The following is a 16783-nucleotide window of genomic DNA, read 5'->3' on the forward strand; positions in this document are numbered from 1 at the left end:
TATACATACAGTATACTATAAAGAGACTGAATCGCCTTTATGCCATTTAACATTAGATGATGCTGCGAAGAGCAACCTGTCTCGTGACTTATTTTCCCCTTGTCATCTAGGAAACAAATCCAACGATTAGCAGATTTGCCGCTGACACAGCAATAAAAAACAATTTTAACAGACATCTATACATCTGGGATTAGAGGCTGTAAAACTGACCTAATCACCAATGTCATTTACTTAGGGGGAAAAAATGTCTTCTAGACTTGAGAAGATCCAGATTGGTGTTTTCTGCTAAATGCAATATCATATTACAAGAAAAAACTCTAATAGAAATGATTGGATATGGTCAGTTACTGTCATTGTAAAAGCATTTGGATAGATAAGATAATGTGTGAAGCTCAATATTTAGATTTTTTTATTGCCAATTATTGAGGGAGAACTAAATTGCCTTTCATGGAGGAGAAACTCACCAAGGTCGCTTCACTTATGACCTATTGAAAGTTCTGCACTTGTGGGAAGCTCATGGTGCTACAAGTTTCTCTCAAATTGAGGAATCTACAGAATTTCTCAATCAAGCATTTATGTAAATTTGCAATCCAATGCAAGTTCATGAAAGATTATAGAACTATTTATGTGCAAAGGCAAATGTAAAAAAAATAAAATAAAGAAAACCTACAGAAATGATTGAATAATTGAAACGTATTGCTTTTATATGAAGAAAGGTATATGGTGCTTAGCAACATCTTTAAAAACACTTGAAATAATGAATTTAAAATGTCACTATATTGCTTCTTATGGTATATGCTACAAAACTCTTTGATTCTAACCATTATAGAATATTTTGGTATTCCTGATACTTCAATGTACAAAAAGATCACATCCTTTAACCCCAGGAAAATACAACCACAATGTAACATATCAATGTTAAAAGTCCATGCTTTCAAATAACAATACAAGAGCCATGCTGTAGACATTGGTAGACATAATGGTCGGCAGCTGGCTATCCAGAAGTTACATATTTCTAAGAAAAAGGAAATAATAGTATACTTGCTTTTTCATCCCACTGGTGGGTTTTAGCACCATGGTGCAGTTTACGTCAAATGCCTTGAAGAAATTCTGTACTGAGGCCTCTGTTGGCGTCATGTACCGTAGCTCTGTTCCTGCTATATTAGGCTGTATTTATCACTCTCTTGGATTTAATATTGCTTACATCCAGCTGAATCGTTAGGATATCGATTGAGCGTTTACATTCTCTGGTGCATATATATCCCAACTAGCTCCCATTTCTCTTTATAAATCAGCTGTCACATGCTGTGATGTATGGAGTGACTCCAGCATTTGGGCTGAATGTATGAAGTGGAAGAAAGCCAAGAAAACCACAGAGCACATGGATCCAGCTGTCACATGTTAGCTAGAAGGGAAGGTTATGAAAGAACAGTTTAAAAAAGGATAATGTCCTTAATCAGGACAAGAAAGGGAGCTAATGCATCAAGGATTTAAAGCTGTTGCCATCAAAAACATGAGAGGTTTTAAAACGCCTGCTGAGTAGCATAATTGTGTCCCCTCATGCACAGCTGGGAAATGTTTGGAAATACGTACCCATGCATTACCTATAACATTCCCTGAAATGCTGGATGCCTTAGCATTTGTCACTTGTAAGATGAGGAGGTCTAAAACACACATCATCTCCATGTTCAATTATACAATAATGGATCTTTTAAAATACATATCTATACATTCCCTATAAAAATTCCCTGAAACTAAGATACTCACAAGTAAGATAGACACATCATAAACTCACACCACCTCCCCCGTCAATCATTCAATAATGGAAACATGGAGTGTCAAATATATAAAAAAAAAATGTAATACAAATTATTTGACTCATGTAACCTCACCTCATCATGCCTGTGAGTTCCCACTGAACCAGAGTACATCTCATAATAAAGAGCTAAAAAAAGTGAGTAATTACCTATAACATTATATTACTACTGCTAATTAAATATATCCGATTTAAAAAACTGTAAGGAGTTGAGTTTCTGGAACATATGTTCCAAGGAGGTTCTGACAGTAGGGCAGTCACCAGAAGACCCAGGGGCATACAAAACCACTCAAGGCAAAACATAGTAGAACAAATACATTGTTTAATGGAAATAAAGGAACAGGCAAAAATGTGATCAAGAAACAGGCCAAAGATAGGTACCAGCAGCGAAGGTTCAGGAGTGGAAGACGTGGCAGAGTTCAAGGCAGGAGACAATCGGCAGCAACAAATGACAAGCCAGGGGTCAAAGACCAATAATCACACAGCAAAGTCCTCAGCAGAGCGAGGGTTAAGCAACAGACTGCAACAAAGCTGGAGCAAGGGCATCAGACAACTGAGCACTGACTGAAGGGTGTGATGGGATTATATAGGGCTGCTAGGAATTACCGCTCCCCTGTAGCACCTGTGAGACCCTCAAACGAAGTTGGCTGGTCAATAGCAGAAGGTTCACCTGTCCATTCATCTGCTCAGCTAATCGGGACTCATGGGACCAAGGCCTGTTCGCTGTGTCTGAAGGCCTCCACAATGCTTTGAAGCGTGCAACGGAGCTCCAGGCAGCAGCAGAAGTGGACAGCAGGTAGGAGATGAGGCGCCTGATGAAAGCTTCATTAAGGCTTCATTGCCTTAAGATGATAAGCTTCATTGTGCATCAAACTCATCTCTACCTTATTCGGTGAAGCATCCAAACTTGTGTTTGGGGTTCATATAGTACAGCAGGGTTCCTCAACCTGTGGTAGATGCACCTCAAGAGGGACAAAATATATTTCAAGTAAAAAGTATTGCCATCGTAATAATTATATTTTAACTATGCAGAAATAATAATAACCATAATAAACTATTCAAGACCTTCTGAGAAACCTTTCCTGAAGTTATCAATCCACCATGTAACTGCAATTTCTCAAAAGTAAACTATGGTTTTTGTATTACCGTTATTTTGATAATTATTTGCTTTTTGCTTGCTGTTTGCCCAGTGATTTGTTTGTAATCTTATTACACATACATACAGTATTTTGTCACTTGGATCTGTTTACCTTGTGATGTGAAAGCGCTGTACGTTAGAACATTGCAGCACCAGCTATTTTCAGGTAAGACAACAACATTGTATCAAGCACTGTTTCAGGACGGAGACTATTTATAACAGTTTCCTGAATGTTAATTCAATAAAGAGACATTTATGGATTTGTGGACTAGAATTACCAATAGCGATCGGTATTGAATGTTTCGCTACTTAATCTTTAATAATGTTGAATATAAAAAAAAATAACCGATAATGATGTTTATTCACAGCGATAAGTTGGCTGTCATTTAGAGTAGATTGACGGGATATCCAAGGTCAGTTGACCATAATAAGATTGTATTGAGACTTAGTATTAGTAATGTTTTTATTTGTAAGTTAGTTATGACAGGTGATCTCTATACTTTAAGCAATAAAGAACACAATGTTAGTGAACACAATGTAAATGCAATTTACAGGGCAATCAGCCCTATGCCGAGCTAAACTTTGAATCCAGGACAACCATAGAAAACAGCCCCATGCATTTTTGGAGGTGGCTGCTTGAGAACCTTGTCATTGCTCTTACCTCAGAGGACCCAAGAGCTTCATGTAATATGACCTATGTTCCAGCACTGCAGGAGTGATTTATGGGAGACTGACAGGGACAACACAGGTCAGTCCCTATAAAAAAAATGTATTAAATTAAGATTTAGTGGGGGCTTTCCTTTGTTTACCGTTTCTAAATGGCTATAAATTATCAATGATTTTAATGCACACATCATCATACAAACTATAACGCAACACCTGTTGATCATGAGTAAAACCTAGTGAGTTCTCCCTGCATGAAGGACAATGCTGATTTAATTATAGTTTATTGGGCTAATCCTGGGGAAACTCTGCAAAGCCACTCACAACCTATATTCAAATCTATGAGTTGAAATGTTTCAACTCTCGCTTTTGTGAAGTGGTTTTCTCCAATGATACTTCTTTCATGTTCAATAATATGCAGCGAATATTCTCCAAATTATACCGTGTAGTTGGTAGCAGCACAGAGAAACAGCATATGAAGATTATCTGTGATAACTTTCTTATCATTAGTTCTGCATTTTGTTTTTAAGGTTAAAACATTCATATGCTGTCTAATTTTGAAATTATCACTTGATTAAAATTGTGTAAAATAAAAGCCTTAAACCGCACTGTTTAGCATAATTAGATGTCTCCTCAAAAATAAATTATCATACTGGAGCCCTCCTCAAAAATCTTGGGGCCAAGTACATGCTTAAACCTGGGACCTTATGCCCCTCCCATCAACCTGCCCCATGTCCATTCCACTGCCCCACCCATAGCTTCACACATCACCCCACCTTATGTGAGCAAGAACGGGCCGAGGGGTAGTAGCACATGGGAACAGTATTTCTTCGGCACCTTCCTAATAACACATTCACTCATGCTAACAATATATGTTAACATCTCTATCACCAGTTCTAACATAATACAGTAATAGACACATGCTAATATCACATGGTTACAAACACCTTCCAATAACACACACGCTAACACTGTGTGCTCATGTGCATGCATGCTAACACCATACTCTTATACACATGCACACTCTATCCAACAACTTACACTAACATGCACTGACTCTACACTATACACACACACCTGATTGCACTGCAGCTCACATAGAAGCTGCCGAGTCTCTGCCTCCCTACTACTTTGGGTTCACATGCTACATGACCCTACTGAGCACACTGGCTACTGAGAGCCCAGGTGCCATGCACCTACGGCACCTCCCTTACCACACCCCCGCAGTAACTGATTTTTTTTCCCCTGGGGATCCAGGTTAGTGCCTTCAATCACCAGGATGAGGAGTGGTATTTGTTACACCCTCTCCTGCCTTACTCTCCACACCTTTTTCTTCACTTCAGCGTCTAATGGGGCTTAGCGCTGCCCCCATGTGCATATAGGCTTGCCCCTTGTCACACCCACTTTCTACTTCTATAAGCAGGGCGTGGAAGCTCTTGGTAGGAGTAAGTCAGGACTTGGAGGCCTTCATGTAAGCAGGTAAGGATCGGTACTGAGTAGATATAGCAAGGGTCAGGTGCCAGCTCAGGACAGGATACACAACTGGTAACGCAACAAAGCAGGGGTTAAAACGAACAGGATAGCCAGGACAGCCAGGTCGGTACATGTAGCGGGCAGTCATACAAGCCAAACTGGTACATGTAGAGAACAGGCAGAAGTACAAAATCACCAGGCAAAAGAGTAGTCAAAGGGCAGGCAAAGGGTCAATAATACGGAGATCAGAAACACAGGCTAAAATACGCAGTACAGGACCACAACAGCATTTCCGGGTTTTTGAATCCGGCACCAGCTCTAGCCCGGTCCCCTAAACCTACGTCACCGCCGCAGCTCCAGCCATACCCCCGTGTTCTTGCTGCCAGAGCCTCCCGCACCCCGGGACCCCCAGACAGAGCCTCCTTTGTCGGCTGACAGACACCCGACCGCGAGGTCCCTGAGACCTGACATCTGAGGGCAGCTGCCTGCCCATCAGTGCCAGGACCCGGGGTTGTGACACCTGACAGATTCCAGTTATGATTACGTTGTTACCTTCAAATATTTTATGTTTATTTTTGTTATCGAAGCCACTAGTTTGAGTATTACTTGCTTTCTCAACTGCATAAAGTCCCAGATCATGAAAATGTTTGTACTAGAAATGAGGATCACTGTTATCTATTTTTATTCAGGGTTACTGTGATTTAAAAGCGTGAAATAAGATCTCACAGTGCTGACTAGAACTTGATTTAAAATAAAACAAGGCGATGATTATACTATTTCTTGTTACAAGTATTATTTATTGCAGAAACCAGATTGCAACAAAACCACCTCTTTGTATTGTAGCCAAACTGTTACTCTGATAAACTAGATCAAGAAAAGCAGCGTTTACTTATGTACAGCAGTTGTTTATCAGTTAGAGCTGCCCATTGCTGCAATACACCGATTAGCCATAAAATTATAACCATCTGCCTAATATTGTGTAGGTCCCCCTTTTGCCACCAAAACAGCCCGGACCCCTCAAGGCATGGCCTCCACTAGACCTCTGAAGGTGTGCTGTGATATCTGGCACCAAGATGTTAGCAGCAGATCTTTCAAGTCCTGTAAGTTGCGAGGTGGAGCCTCCGTGGATGCATCCTTGTGCAATGCGTTCTCCAGTTAAGCGACGCACCCGGCCATCCACGTGATGTAACAAAAAATGTAATTCATCGGACCAGGCCACCCTCTTCCACTGCTCCGTGGTCCAGTTATCATGCTCATGTGCCCATTGTAGGTGCTTTCAGCAGTGGACAGGGATCAGAATGGGCACCCTTACTGGTCTGCGGCTACGAAGCCCCATACCCAACAAACTGCGATGTACTGTGTTCTGACACCTTTCTATCAGAACCAGCATTAACTTTTTCAGCAGTTTGAGCTACAGTAGCTCGTCTGTTGGATTTCATCAGACTGGACAGCTTTTGCCCCGCGTGCATCAATGAGCCTTGGCCTCCCATGACCCTGTGGCGAGTTCACCACTTTTCCTTCACATTTTCGATAGGTACTGACCATTGAAGACCGAGAATAATCCCACACAAGAGCTGCAGTTTTGGAGATGCTCTGACCCGGTCACAATTTGGCCCTTGTCAAAGTTGCTTAGATCCTTACGCTTGCCCATTTTTCCTGCTTCAAACACATCAGCTTTGAGGATGAAACCTTCACTTACCACCTTATATATCCCACCCACTGACAGGTGCCATGATAACAAGATTATCAGTGGTATTCACTTTACCTGCCATAATGTGGTCATAACGTTACGGTTGATCAGTGTATATATTTGCAATGTGATAAATAATCAAACACTACTTGACTTCTCAAGGCATTATGAGGGGCCAGCACTGCCAAATGACTGAGCTGCCCACTCATATTACAACTCAACCACAAATAAACCCATTACAGTGCTTGCCTTAAAGATCAGGGAAACAACTACCAAAAGTTTGGTACTTTGTTTTTATTTGTATTTAAGTCAAAAGAAAATACAGAAAAAGATACAAATCTCATGGTGCTTACAAATAAATACATCAGATGACACAAATATGCACAACTTACATATTGAAGTATTAAACAAAGATATATAATAGTTTTCATTCTGCTACATAAGGGCACACAGAAAAAGCACAAGCATAAGGAGCCAGGATATAACATGAGTAAACAAATCCCTAAACAGAGATATTCTGGGTGTCTGTGTGAGAATAAATTCCTTTATCTTACTCTTCAGCAACAGATATCACCAACTGGAATGGTCCCTCCCTGCTGAATAAAGCTTGAACCAATAAGACCCCTAGGCTGGGCTAACAACCAAGTGATACACGCTGAGTCGACAATTCCATTTGTTTTATGTTGAAAATAATATCCATTATTTTGTGAAGCAATGGGCTCTGGATAAGTCAACTGACAATTGCTATTTTAGATACCAACAGTATATATATACACAGTATATATATATATCTATTGTCTGGATAGACGCTAAGAAGTGTCACCTTTGGGGTCTTAGCTAGTTACCATAGGAAATAGCCATGCTGAGTATCACCAGTGAGTTTACTTAGAACCGCTATTATTGAAGAGGTTTGATTGCTGTCCCATAAGAGGTCAATGTGTTGCAACAAACAGTGTTGAATTCTTAGGTATTGATTTTTTTTATAGGAATTCACCTTCTATCTTTAACCCTCTCAAACAAGAGGAAGGTATTGGTTTTGAAATGGTCTCCAACTTTGGATACCCCTAACTCATACCATCTCTTTAATTACATGCAAGCTATTGAGTGTTTTTACAAAGTTACTTTTTGAAATCTGTGTAGTCTGGAGGATTTCTGGCCATTTTCCCCACATCGCTAACGAGGTCAACTAGGTATCTAAGACAAAATGGACTGGTGGCCAAAAATTTTTTGGGGAGCCACAGTAGTTCATTTAATCTGGATGTAGCATCTTAAAGATTTCCATGTCCACCCAACAAATTTGACCTGCTCTGCATTGTAGTAAAACTTTTTGGCATTTAATCAATGCCTGATAATAGAAGTATAAGTCAGGAAGCCTTGGTTCTCCATTTACTTACAATAATATGGCTGTATGGGAAGTATTCTTGACCGGATAGTTTTTTTTCAGAGAACCATTCCCCCTTTCTTTTGGGAGCCAAATATCGAAGACTACCTTAAAACATAAAAATAAAACATTTAACAGGAAAAATGCAAGCCAAAGAAAAGAACGTGCTTTGCCGTCAATTATGAACAATAAATTGCAAATACTGTAAAACATCCTTAGTGGAAGACTGGCACGTTCTGGGATGGGGCGGGGGGCGGCAACTATACCTTTAATGCCACATAACTAAACCAAAAGAAAAACAAAATAGAACAGTGGTAATTCACCACTAAATATAAAATTGCATGACTATCCCTTTAAGCACATCAGCTATAGTTTTCCAGGACACATATGTGTGCCCAGCAAATGTAAAGTGTCGCTCTAAAGTATGCAACCTATTACTGATTTCCTTCTGTATCTGATACCGTGACTAACTAGTCTCATTAACCGGTGCCACTAATGAAAATATATATAGCAGGGGCACACTTAAATCCCTGCTGCAATGTGGGATGAATTTGTTCAATAAGCATCTCTAGATGAAGGGGCCTACTCTGTGAATTTATATACCCTATGTACTCCATTGCAGTATGTTACATATCTTAATCAGCAACACATGAAATGTAAATGTACCCTGAAACAAATATCTGATGTCACCCTACAGGGAACCAGGGCCAGACTGGCCTTCTAGTATACTGGGAGATTTCTAGATTGGCCACCTCGGCTGGGGGGGTTATAACCATGGAGTGGCTACAGTGTGCGAGTGACCGAGACGTAAGCTGCGGGCCCATGGCGTGCAGGGAGGGCAGCTTTAAAGAGGTGGATAGAGAGAAAGCTGCCGGTGAGGTAAGCAGGTGCCAGAGAGAGTATGCATGTATGCTAAGAGAATCTATGCCTAAGTGTGTGTTAACGTGTAAGTGTAAAGATGGCAAAGGCAAGCTGTGTATTATTGTATGCTTTATATAGCACCATCATATTCTGCAGCGCTGTACAATGGGTAGACAGGACATAATTAGTAGACTCGGGCCTCGGCCAACTCTTCTTCAAGAAATAAATCTTCATATTCCACTAATATTTGCCCGTTGCAGTTGCACTTTATTGGTTGACGGCAGACAAGCCCCCTGCTGGCGATCAATAGAGTTGCTTGTACATACTTTTAAAATTCTGGTGCCACAATTTGCACGGAGGAGACCAGTGGTCTCCCAACTCCAAGAGCTAAAGCGACTCCAATAGAGTCGCTTGTACGGACCTTTAACTCTTGGAGCGTGGATAGCATGGTCTCCCCAGGCCAAGTTCAGCCTGTCAGGAGTTAAAGGGCCGTGCGAGTGACTCTACTGGTCGCCTGCAGAGGCCTCCTCTGGCATCAACCAATTGGGCCCTGTGGTTTCTGGGTAAATTGTATAAATTAATTCATTAAACATTTTGTTGAATTTTGCATTAATATGAAGGGGGCATACTAAGGGAAGGGTATTAAGGATGGGTATAGAAATGAGAAGTTATGAAGATAGAGGGTGTTCATGGTCAGAAGAAATACTAATATGGTGGTTGGGGGATAACGATTGTGGTTGGGTATTGGAATGAATTAGAATGTTTGGGGTATGATGATGGTCAGGGGCTGCTCTACACTAACACATCCATCCATCCATCCATCCAAAGTGATAACTGGGCAGCCCTTCAGAAGGCTGTGGAGGTGTCCATCCTACTCAACAAGACACAAGAGGTGAAGAGCTCCTGCGCATGTGCATACTAAAACTTATTTAGGCGCCACAGGTTTTTTTTTTTTTTTTTTTTACTAAATAACCACTGCTTTTAACTGATTCCAGCAAAACTGGAAAACTATGCTAAACACACATGTATCAATAAATGTCTTTCACAGAGGTGCTCGGTGAAACTGCCTTCGGAAAGAAACCCTGCATACCGTTCGCTAAACTGTACACATTTTACCTCAGCTTTGTAACAGAACCACGCCATGCAGCAAAAATGTATCTTGCCCGAACCAAACATGGTGGCTCTGCCGTTACTCCAGGAAAATGTAACCGCGAACAATGTATTGATTGGGTAGCGTTGGAACTATACAGCGTATCCGCTAACCAAACTGAATTGTGTTAGAAGAAGTGCGGCGGCTGCAGCAGCTAGAGTACCAAGCCTTCCGAAATGGGCGAAATGTCCAACCGGAAGTCCCGCCCTGTCCGCATCGGAAGTGTGCTCGGGAGCTGAGACGCCGGTGGTATTCGCTGCTTAGTTGTGTGCGTGAAGGAATAAACATGTCTAACCCAAGCCCAGCGAACAGGCCTTCCAACCCTGCTAACCCCAGGGTGTTTATCGACGTGGAGGTGGGAGGAGAACATGGTGAGTGGTAGGCAGGTCTGTTGGGGTACAGAGGGAGGTAGAACAGGCTAGAGAAGAATGAGCGCATTGCCAATGGCGGGTAATGCCAGCCACGGGAGTATGGCAGCGTTCCTCGCTGTGAGAGCAAGTCGTTTATTTAGGTGACGATACTACTCGTGCTAGATTGTGTCCCAGTGTGTATAATGTGTTGAGCGGGTAGAATTGATTGAAAGGAAGCTGAATTGAATTCACACACCCGCACTGATGAATGAGCGCATCACTACATGGAAGGGTACTGATGCAGTATATGTGAATGATTGTCCCACTTAGTACATTGAGAAGGGATGTATGTTTGAATAAGTAGCAAGATATGTTCTAAAAGTTATGAATGAATGTAGCCCTCCTACAACTGTTGTAGTAGCATCCTGTGGGGCATCAGGAAGGGTAAATTCACTACAAATAGTGGTGGGGATGCAGGGCCACAATCACACATTTTCCTGGTTTCCCTTTTTTTTTTCCATGCCACTAATTCTATCTTTATCACCTTCAATGATTTAAAAGAAAGCCCTCCCCCCCTGGCTACCTTGTTTTGGTGGGAAAAGCAAACAAAAGGAAATCATGGTGTGTTAAAGAAACAATTCAAAATAATGCAGCAGTATACACTGATACAATGACACACAGTCACTCCTTTTTTGTTAAAGTAAAAGGGCATTTTCATAGATGGTTTTTTTTTTTGTAAATTTAAAACATCACCTGTCATGACTCAGTGGCTCTTCTGGTCAGCTTTCCTGTGAAAAGTTATTTGTCCTTTTTCAGTTGGCCGAGTCGTTGTGGAATTGTTTGCTGATATTGTTCCAAAGACTGCAGAGAATTTCCGGGCCCTGTGTACTGGAGAGAAAGGATTGGGACCGACAACTGGAAAACCTCTTCATTTAAAAGGATGCCCTTTTCATAGAAGTAAGTTACATTTTGGACTTTTTTTTCTGGTTTAGAAATGTACTGGTTATTTCTAAATTACTAACAAAGTTTCCTTTCTCTCTTACATACACATACACATACACTCACACACACACACACACACACACACACTCTCTCTCTCTCTGATCATAATTAGAGTTGTTAAGTGTTAGATTAACATTATTTGTTTTTTCCTAGTCATCAAGAAATTCATGATCCAAGGAGGAGATTTCTCAAACCAAGATGGAACTGGTGGCGAAAGTATATATGGAGAGAAATTTGAAGATGAAAGCTTTCATTATAAGGTAACTTGTTTTGAAATAGACATATATGTTGGTTTAATGTTAATAAAAATAATTTTGTACAGCAAGGGTTTAATAAACATTGAATGGTTAGAATTTGGTCCCAAACAGGTCATCTACCCTGTCACCTGACTGTTCTCTATTGTCAGAAATTGATAGGTTCACTCTTGCACATGCGCACAGGGTCTAAGCTGACCTCAGCCCACAGTGTCCCCCAAGCCAACACGGTTATTTATTTTATGTTGGATCATTGCTTTAAACATATCCACTCTGACAAGCCACAAATGATACCTTGAGGTTTTAAAATATGATAAATATATTTGGGTGAAATCCTGGTGGGATTTATTAGAAAGGTGAGATTTGCTTCACAAAACATTTTTTGTCCAATTGATTTGACTAAATACCAAGCATAAGATAAGGTTGTGTTTATGTATTTTTGTTTTTATCTGTTGCAGCATGACAGGGAATTTTTGCTCAGTATGGCCAATGCTGGTCCAAATACCAATGGCTCGCAATTCTTCATCACGACTGTGCCTACCCCTCATTTGGATGGGAAGCATGTGGTGTTTGGCCAGGTTCTGAAAGGCTTTGGCATTGTTAAAATGTTGGAAAACATTGAAGCGAAGGGAGAAAAACCTGTCCAGGTAAGTTAATGTAGCAGTTCTTCTATTGCAGGATTGATTCACTACAGTTTCTCTCTTATGTTTGAAAAAATCATCATAACACAACCTCCTCAAGTGCTCTATGGCTGCTTTTCACACTTTCCAATATGATGCATCTTGTCGATCTTTTTTCTCTTTTTTTTTTTTTTTGTCTTCTGTTGATTTGTGTATTGTATCCATTGAATCCATTGTGTTTTTAATTTATTTAAAGAGGTTAAACTTTTGAACATAGCCTTTATTGCTATGAAACATTTGTATATTATCTAAAAAAATTTCAGACACAAAATTATATTTAGGATACATAAAATGTGCATGATTTCTAAAACCAGGAATTTTAAACATGGGTATTCATGCATGGAGAGAGTTGGTGTCTTTAGTTTACCAGAAACACATGGTATGTACTGTATATTTAATTCTGAGTATTCAATACCATTGAACTTTTCATTTTGCAGCCGTGTGTGATTGCAGACTGTGGGGAACTGAAAGAGGGGGATGATTGGGTGATACCACCATTAGATGGATCCGGCGATGTTCATCCTGACTTCCCAGAGGACTCAGATGTAGAATTAAATGATGTAAGTTTAATGAAAGGGGATTTCAATTCCTAGCTCCAGCTAAATTTTCCCTCCTGCAATTTAAATACCTATCTGCCTCAGATGCAGCAGGAGCCGCTACCTGCTGGCTCTCAACATGACGGGTATGTGAGCATGAAACCTGTTCACCCCATGACCCCAAAATCATATTTGCTGCCACCACCTAATTCTGTTCAAGGTTTCAAAAATACATAAGGAGGCTTTTGATAGATTCTGGCCAGGTTTCCACATACCATTTATGGCAGGATCTGACCTAAGACAGTTGGTATTTATGTACTTGTTAACCCTTAAACATAGGCATTTTGCATGACAATCGTTTATTACAAAATATTTTAACATGCACACAGTATTTCTACTAAATATATTTAAAGTGCTAGATTACTTTTGAACAGGCAACACATTTAATTCCCTGCCCATTCAGGGGCGTTTTTAATTGCTTAGTGCCCACATTCATTCACTCGCTCTCGTTCTTCTTCGCTCTCATATTCTCTCCATACCCTCTTCCGCTTTGTCTCTCTTCAATCCTTAATCTTATTTCTGCGTCTGCATCTGCATCTCAGACATAACCCAGCAACTTCCACCAAAATGGTGTCGCTTGTGGTGATGTCATCTTCCCGATCCTCCTGGAAGATTGGCTGAGGATGTCACTGCCGCCATATTGCCCTCAGTGGCCGCTTTCGGCACTGCGGGCGCCACCATTTTGGTGGTAGTTGTGGGTTTATGCCTGTGTAGATGTGGACAAAGGAAGAACATTGACGGTTAAAGGGTAAAGATGGTGTCCAAATCTAGAAATTACTTTAAAAATATTTGTCCTTTCATAGAAAAAACCTATGGGTTGTAAATGTTATAGCCAATCTAAATGTTCATACATCTGGTAATAATCATGTCTAACAGAACCGCTTGTAGATCAGGATGTAGTTCATTTGATATAAAATGCAGTCAATTCCTGTAAGGTATGGCAGAGCTGGCTTCACATAATTCATAGTTGGTGATATTGCTTTATCTAAGCACTATGCAGGGCAAGCTTAGTCCTTTTTGCTGGAATGGACCTTCATACCATACCATATTGTGAAGTCAAGGTGTTTAAACAATCATATCACCTGCCTACTATTGGGTTCCTGAGCTTACTTACAAGTTGGTTTCAACCATGCTTTGTGCTGTTCTCTCTCCAATGGCAGGTCGAGAAAATTGTCTCCATAGCTGAAGATGTTAAGAATATTGGAAATAATTTATTTAAATCTCAAAACTGGGAGACGGCAACCAAGAAGTACAACAAGGCTCTAAGGTACAGACATGTAAAGAGAAATGCATGTTAAGCAAATAAACTATAAGTGGCATTTTATATTTTCGTCTATAGTCTCATAAAAACAAATGTTTGACGTTAGTTTCCATGGAAACAACTTATCAATGCCTGCTTTTGTGTCCTTGCAAATTATTAAAAAATATATATTTCTGGGAAGAGATTGTTCTATTAACAGTACTGGGAATGTTGTTCATAAATTGAAAAGCACCTTCATTAGAGACCGGAACCTCACTGCCAGCATGTGAAAGCTGAAATGGATGGCTCGGGTTGTTCTCTCGCTTGCCTTCATTTCTATTCTGGGCTGCCTTTCACAGATGGGATCAGTCTGATGTGTATTTTATTTCTACTGTTACACAACAGAGCAAAAAGGCACTCCTGGGTGGCGACTTACCATAGGACAAGACTTAAGTCATGTGACTTTGCCTTAAATTACATTAACACTAAAATACAAGCGATTGTGTTTACTGCAAAAAAAAAAAAAAGAGCAATATGTCTATAGTAGAAAGTATCTCACTTTCAAAGAGGTGAACTTTTAAACTAAATATCTCCCACAAGATAGTTCATGTTGACAAAGTACAAGCTGCAGGCAGTTCGGATAAATTAGTTATGCTAAAAGTTCTGAAAATGCTGCTTTACATTTTGGCTGTTCCTGGTGCGCTAGCCCTAAATTGCTAATGATATCTCCTTTTCCTATTAACAGATATGTAGAAAGCTGCAAAGACGTGACAGGCGATGACAATATATTAAAGTTGAATCCTATAGCTGTGAGCTGTAACCTGAACATTGCGGCATGTAAACTCAAGATATGTGACTTCAGAGCTGCAATCGAGAGCTGCCATGAGGTAAGATCTGGTGATCCTTTTACTTAAGAGGCTATTTTAATTAAATATTCTCAGTTATATATCATTGTTTTACCATGTGGCTCTCCATTTTAAACTGTCTGAATGTGGTGCCTGAGTGGGGGGAGATCCTCATAAAATCACATGACTACCAAAAATAGTGACCTCCAGGTCTGAAGATGGAGGAAGTTTATTAGAACAATGGGAAACATGCAATGCTCTATATAACATGTATTCATTTTTTTTCTTTCTAGGATATTCTGTTTAAAAAAAAAAAAAAGTTTGGAAATTTGATACAATCCCCCTAGATATGTTATTTAAAACACAGTAAAGATTTTTGTTTTGCTATAGGCTCTGGAAATTGATCCATCCAATACCAAGGCACTTTACAGACGAGCTCAAGGCTGGCAAGGCTTGAAAGATTATGAACAGGCACTGGTAAGTTTGATGTTTATGTTGCTTCTTGAATTTTATAGCTATACATTTTTCTAACTTGCCCTATTCTGTTTGTGTTACAGGAGGACCTTAAAAAAGCTCACAATTTAGCACCTGATGACAAAGGTACTCGGTTTTCCCCTACATTGCTTGTCTTGTAAAAGTGTGTCTTCATCCTCCTTGAGAATACACGCATTCATTGAACATTTTTTATATTCAACTAACTGGTTTTCCATCTCTATGGATGTATTGGCACCAAAGTAGAAGTAATTGGCTGTAAATGTATTTTAATTTAAAACCTTTGATGCTACACAATTCTTGCATTTCCTCATTCTGCTATGTTGTTGGGTAGCCTGCTTATTTCACCAATATGACCAAAACTGTCCGTTAGTAAGTGTAATGTTGACTTTTCAACGTTTTTTTTCTTGCAGCGATCAGCAGTGAAATCCTTCGGGTTAAACACAGGATTAAAGAACAGAAAGAAAAAGAGAAGGCAGTCTATGCAAAAATGTTTGCATAAATTCTCCTGTTTAAGTTAAAATAGGCATGCAATTCCTGAAACATACAGAAGACAGTATTTACAAGGACCTCAGTCGTCTGATAACAAACCAAAATAACTCGTTTCTCCATCACATTTGGTTTAATTCATACAGCCTTCTACCCCCAGTGTTTCCGGTTTTTAATTCTCTTGTTCTTAGCACAACATGAACTATGCAAAGGAGTGATGTGCAGTGTGGCCTTTTATTTTGTGTCATCCACCCCCCGTCCGTTGAGTTTTCTGTATGTCTGCAACATTGGAGATGGTAATACTATTTGGTGTCCGATTGTTAATTGGATTTATTTCCACCTGAGGGAAACCTGTAATATCTTACTCATATTTCTTTTGTATACGCGAGAATCTTTACTGTCCTACCCATTAAAGACTGTTAATGCTTTAAGTGTATTGTTTTGCACTGAAATTGGTTTTTAGACACTGCCAAACTGAAATAAAGTAGTGTTTTTGTATTTTCCCAGCGAGGGCTGAAAGTTGATGAGGTGCGGGAAGGTAATTTTGAAACTAGATTTTTTTTTTTTTTTTAAGGGTGTACTTGAATTACAAGGGAAATACATCTGTTGGTGTGAAAAGCTACTTGGAAACTGAAGAAATTAGATACTCTGCTGATAATGGCC

General features: G+C 39.9%; 1 protein-coding gene across 1 annotated transcript; it reads left to right on the plus strand.

The window, feature by feature from the left end:
- Positions 1-10458: 10458 nt before the first annotated feature.
- LOC149279411 (peptidyl-prolyl cis-trans isomerase D-like) lies at positions 10459-16133 on the plus strand. The gene is made up of 10 exons (XM_089501232.1): positions 10459-10543; positions 11339-11479; positions 11678-11784; positions 12237-12425; positions 12896-13018; positions 14215-14321; positions 15040-15181; positions 15530-15616; positions 15697-15739; positions 16045-16133. The coding sequence occupies exons 1-10, from the start codon at positions 10459-10461 to the stop codon at positions 16131-16133; spliced, it is 1113 nt and encodes a 370-aa protein (XP_089357358.1).
- Positions 16134-16783: the final 650 nt, after the last annotated feature.

The sequence above is a fragment of the Sceloporus occidentalis genome, unplaced genomic scaffold (assembly GCF_023333645.1).
Source record: "Sceloporus occidentalis isolate IW3139 unplaced genomic scaffold, rSceOcc1.0.p SCAF_167, whole genome shotgun sequence".
Taxonomy (NCBI): Eukaryota; Metazoa; Chordata; class Lepidosauria; order Squamata; family Phrynosomatidae; genus Sceloporus; species Sceloporus occidentalis.

Bases quoted from the DNA above. Each gene is read 5' to 3' on its own strand.
- LOC149279411 (XM_089501232.1), top strand. From the start codon at position 10,459: ATGTCTAACCCAAGCCCAGCGAACAGGCCTTCCAACCCTGCTAACCCC. The intron at 11,785-12,236 runs GTAACTTGTTTT...TATCTGTTGCAG, and splicing joins ATGAAAGCTTTCATTATAAG to CATGACAGGGAATTTTTGCT. The intron at 15,182-15,529 runs GTAAGATCTGGT...GTTTTGCTATAG, and splicing joins CAATCGAGAGCTGCCATGAG to GCTCTGGAAATTGATCCATC.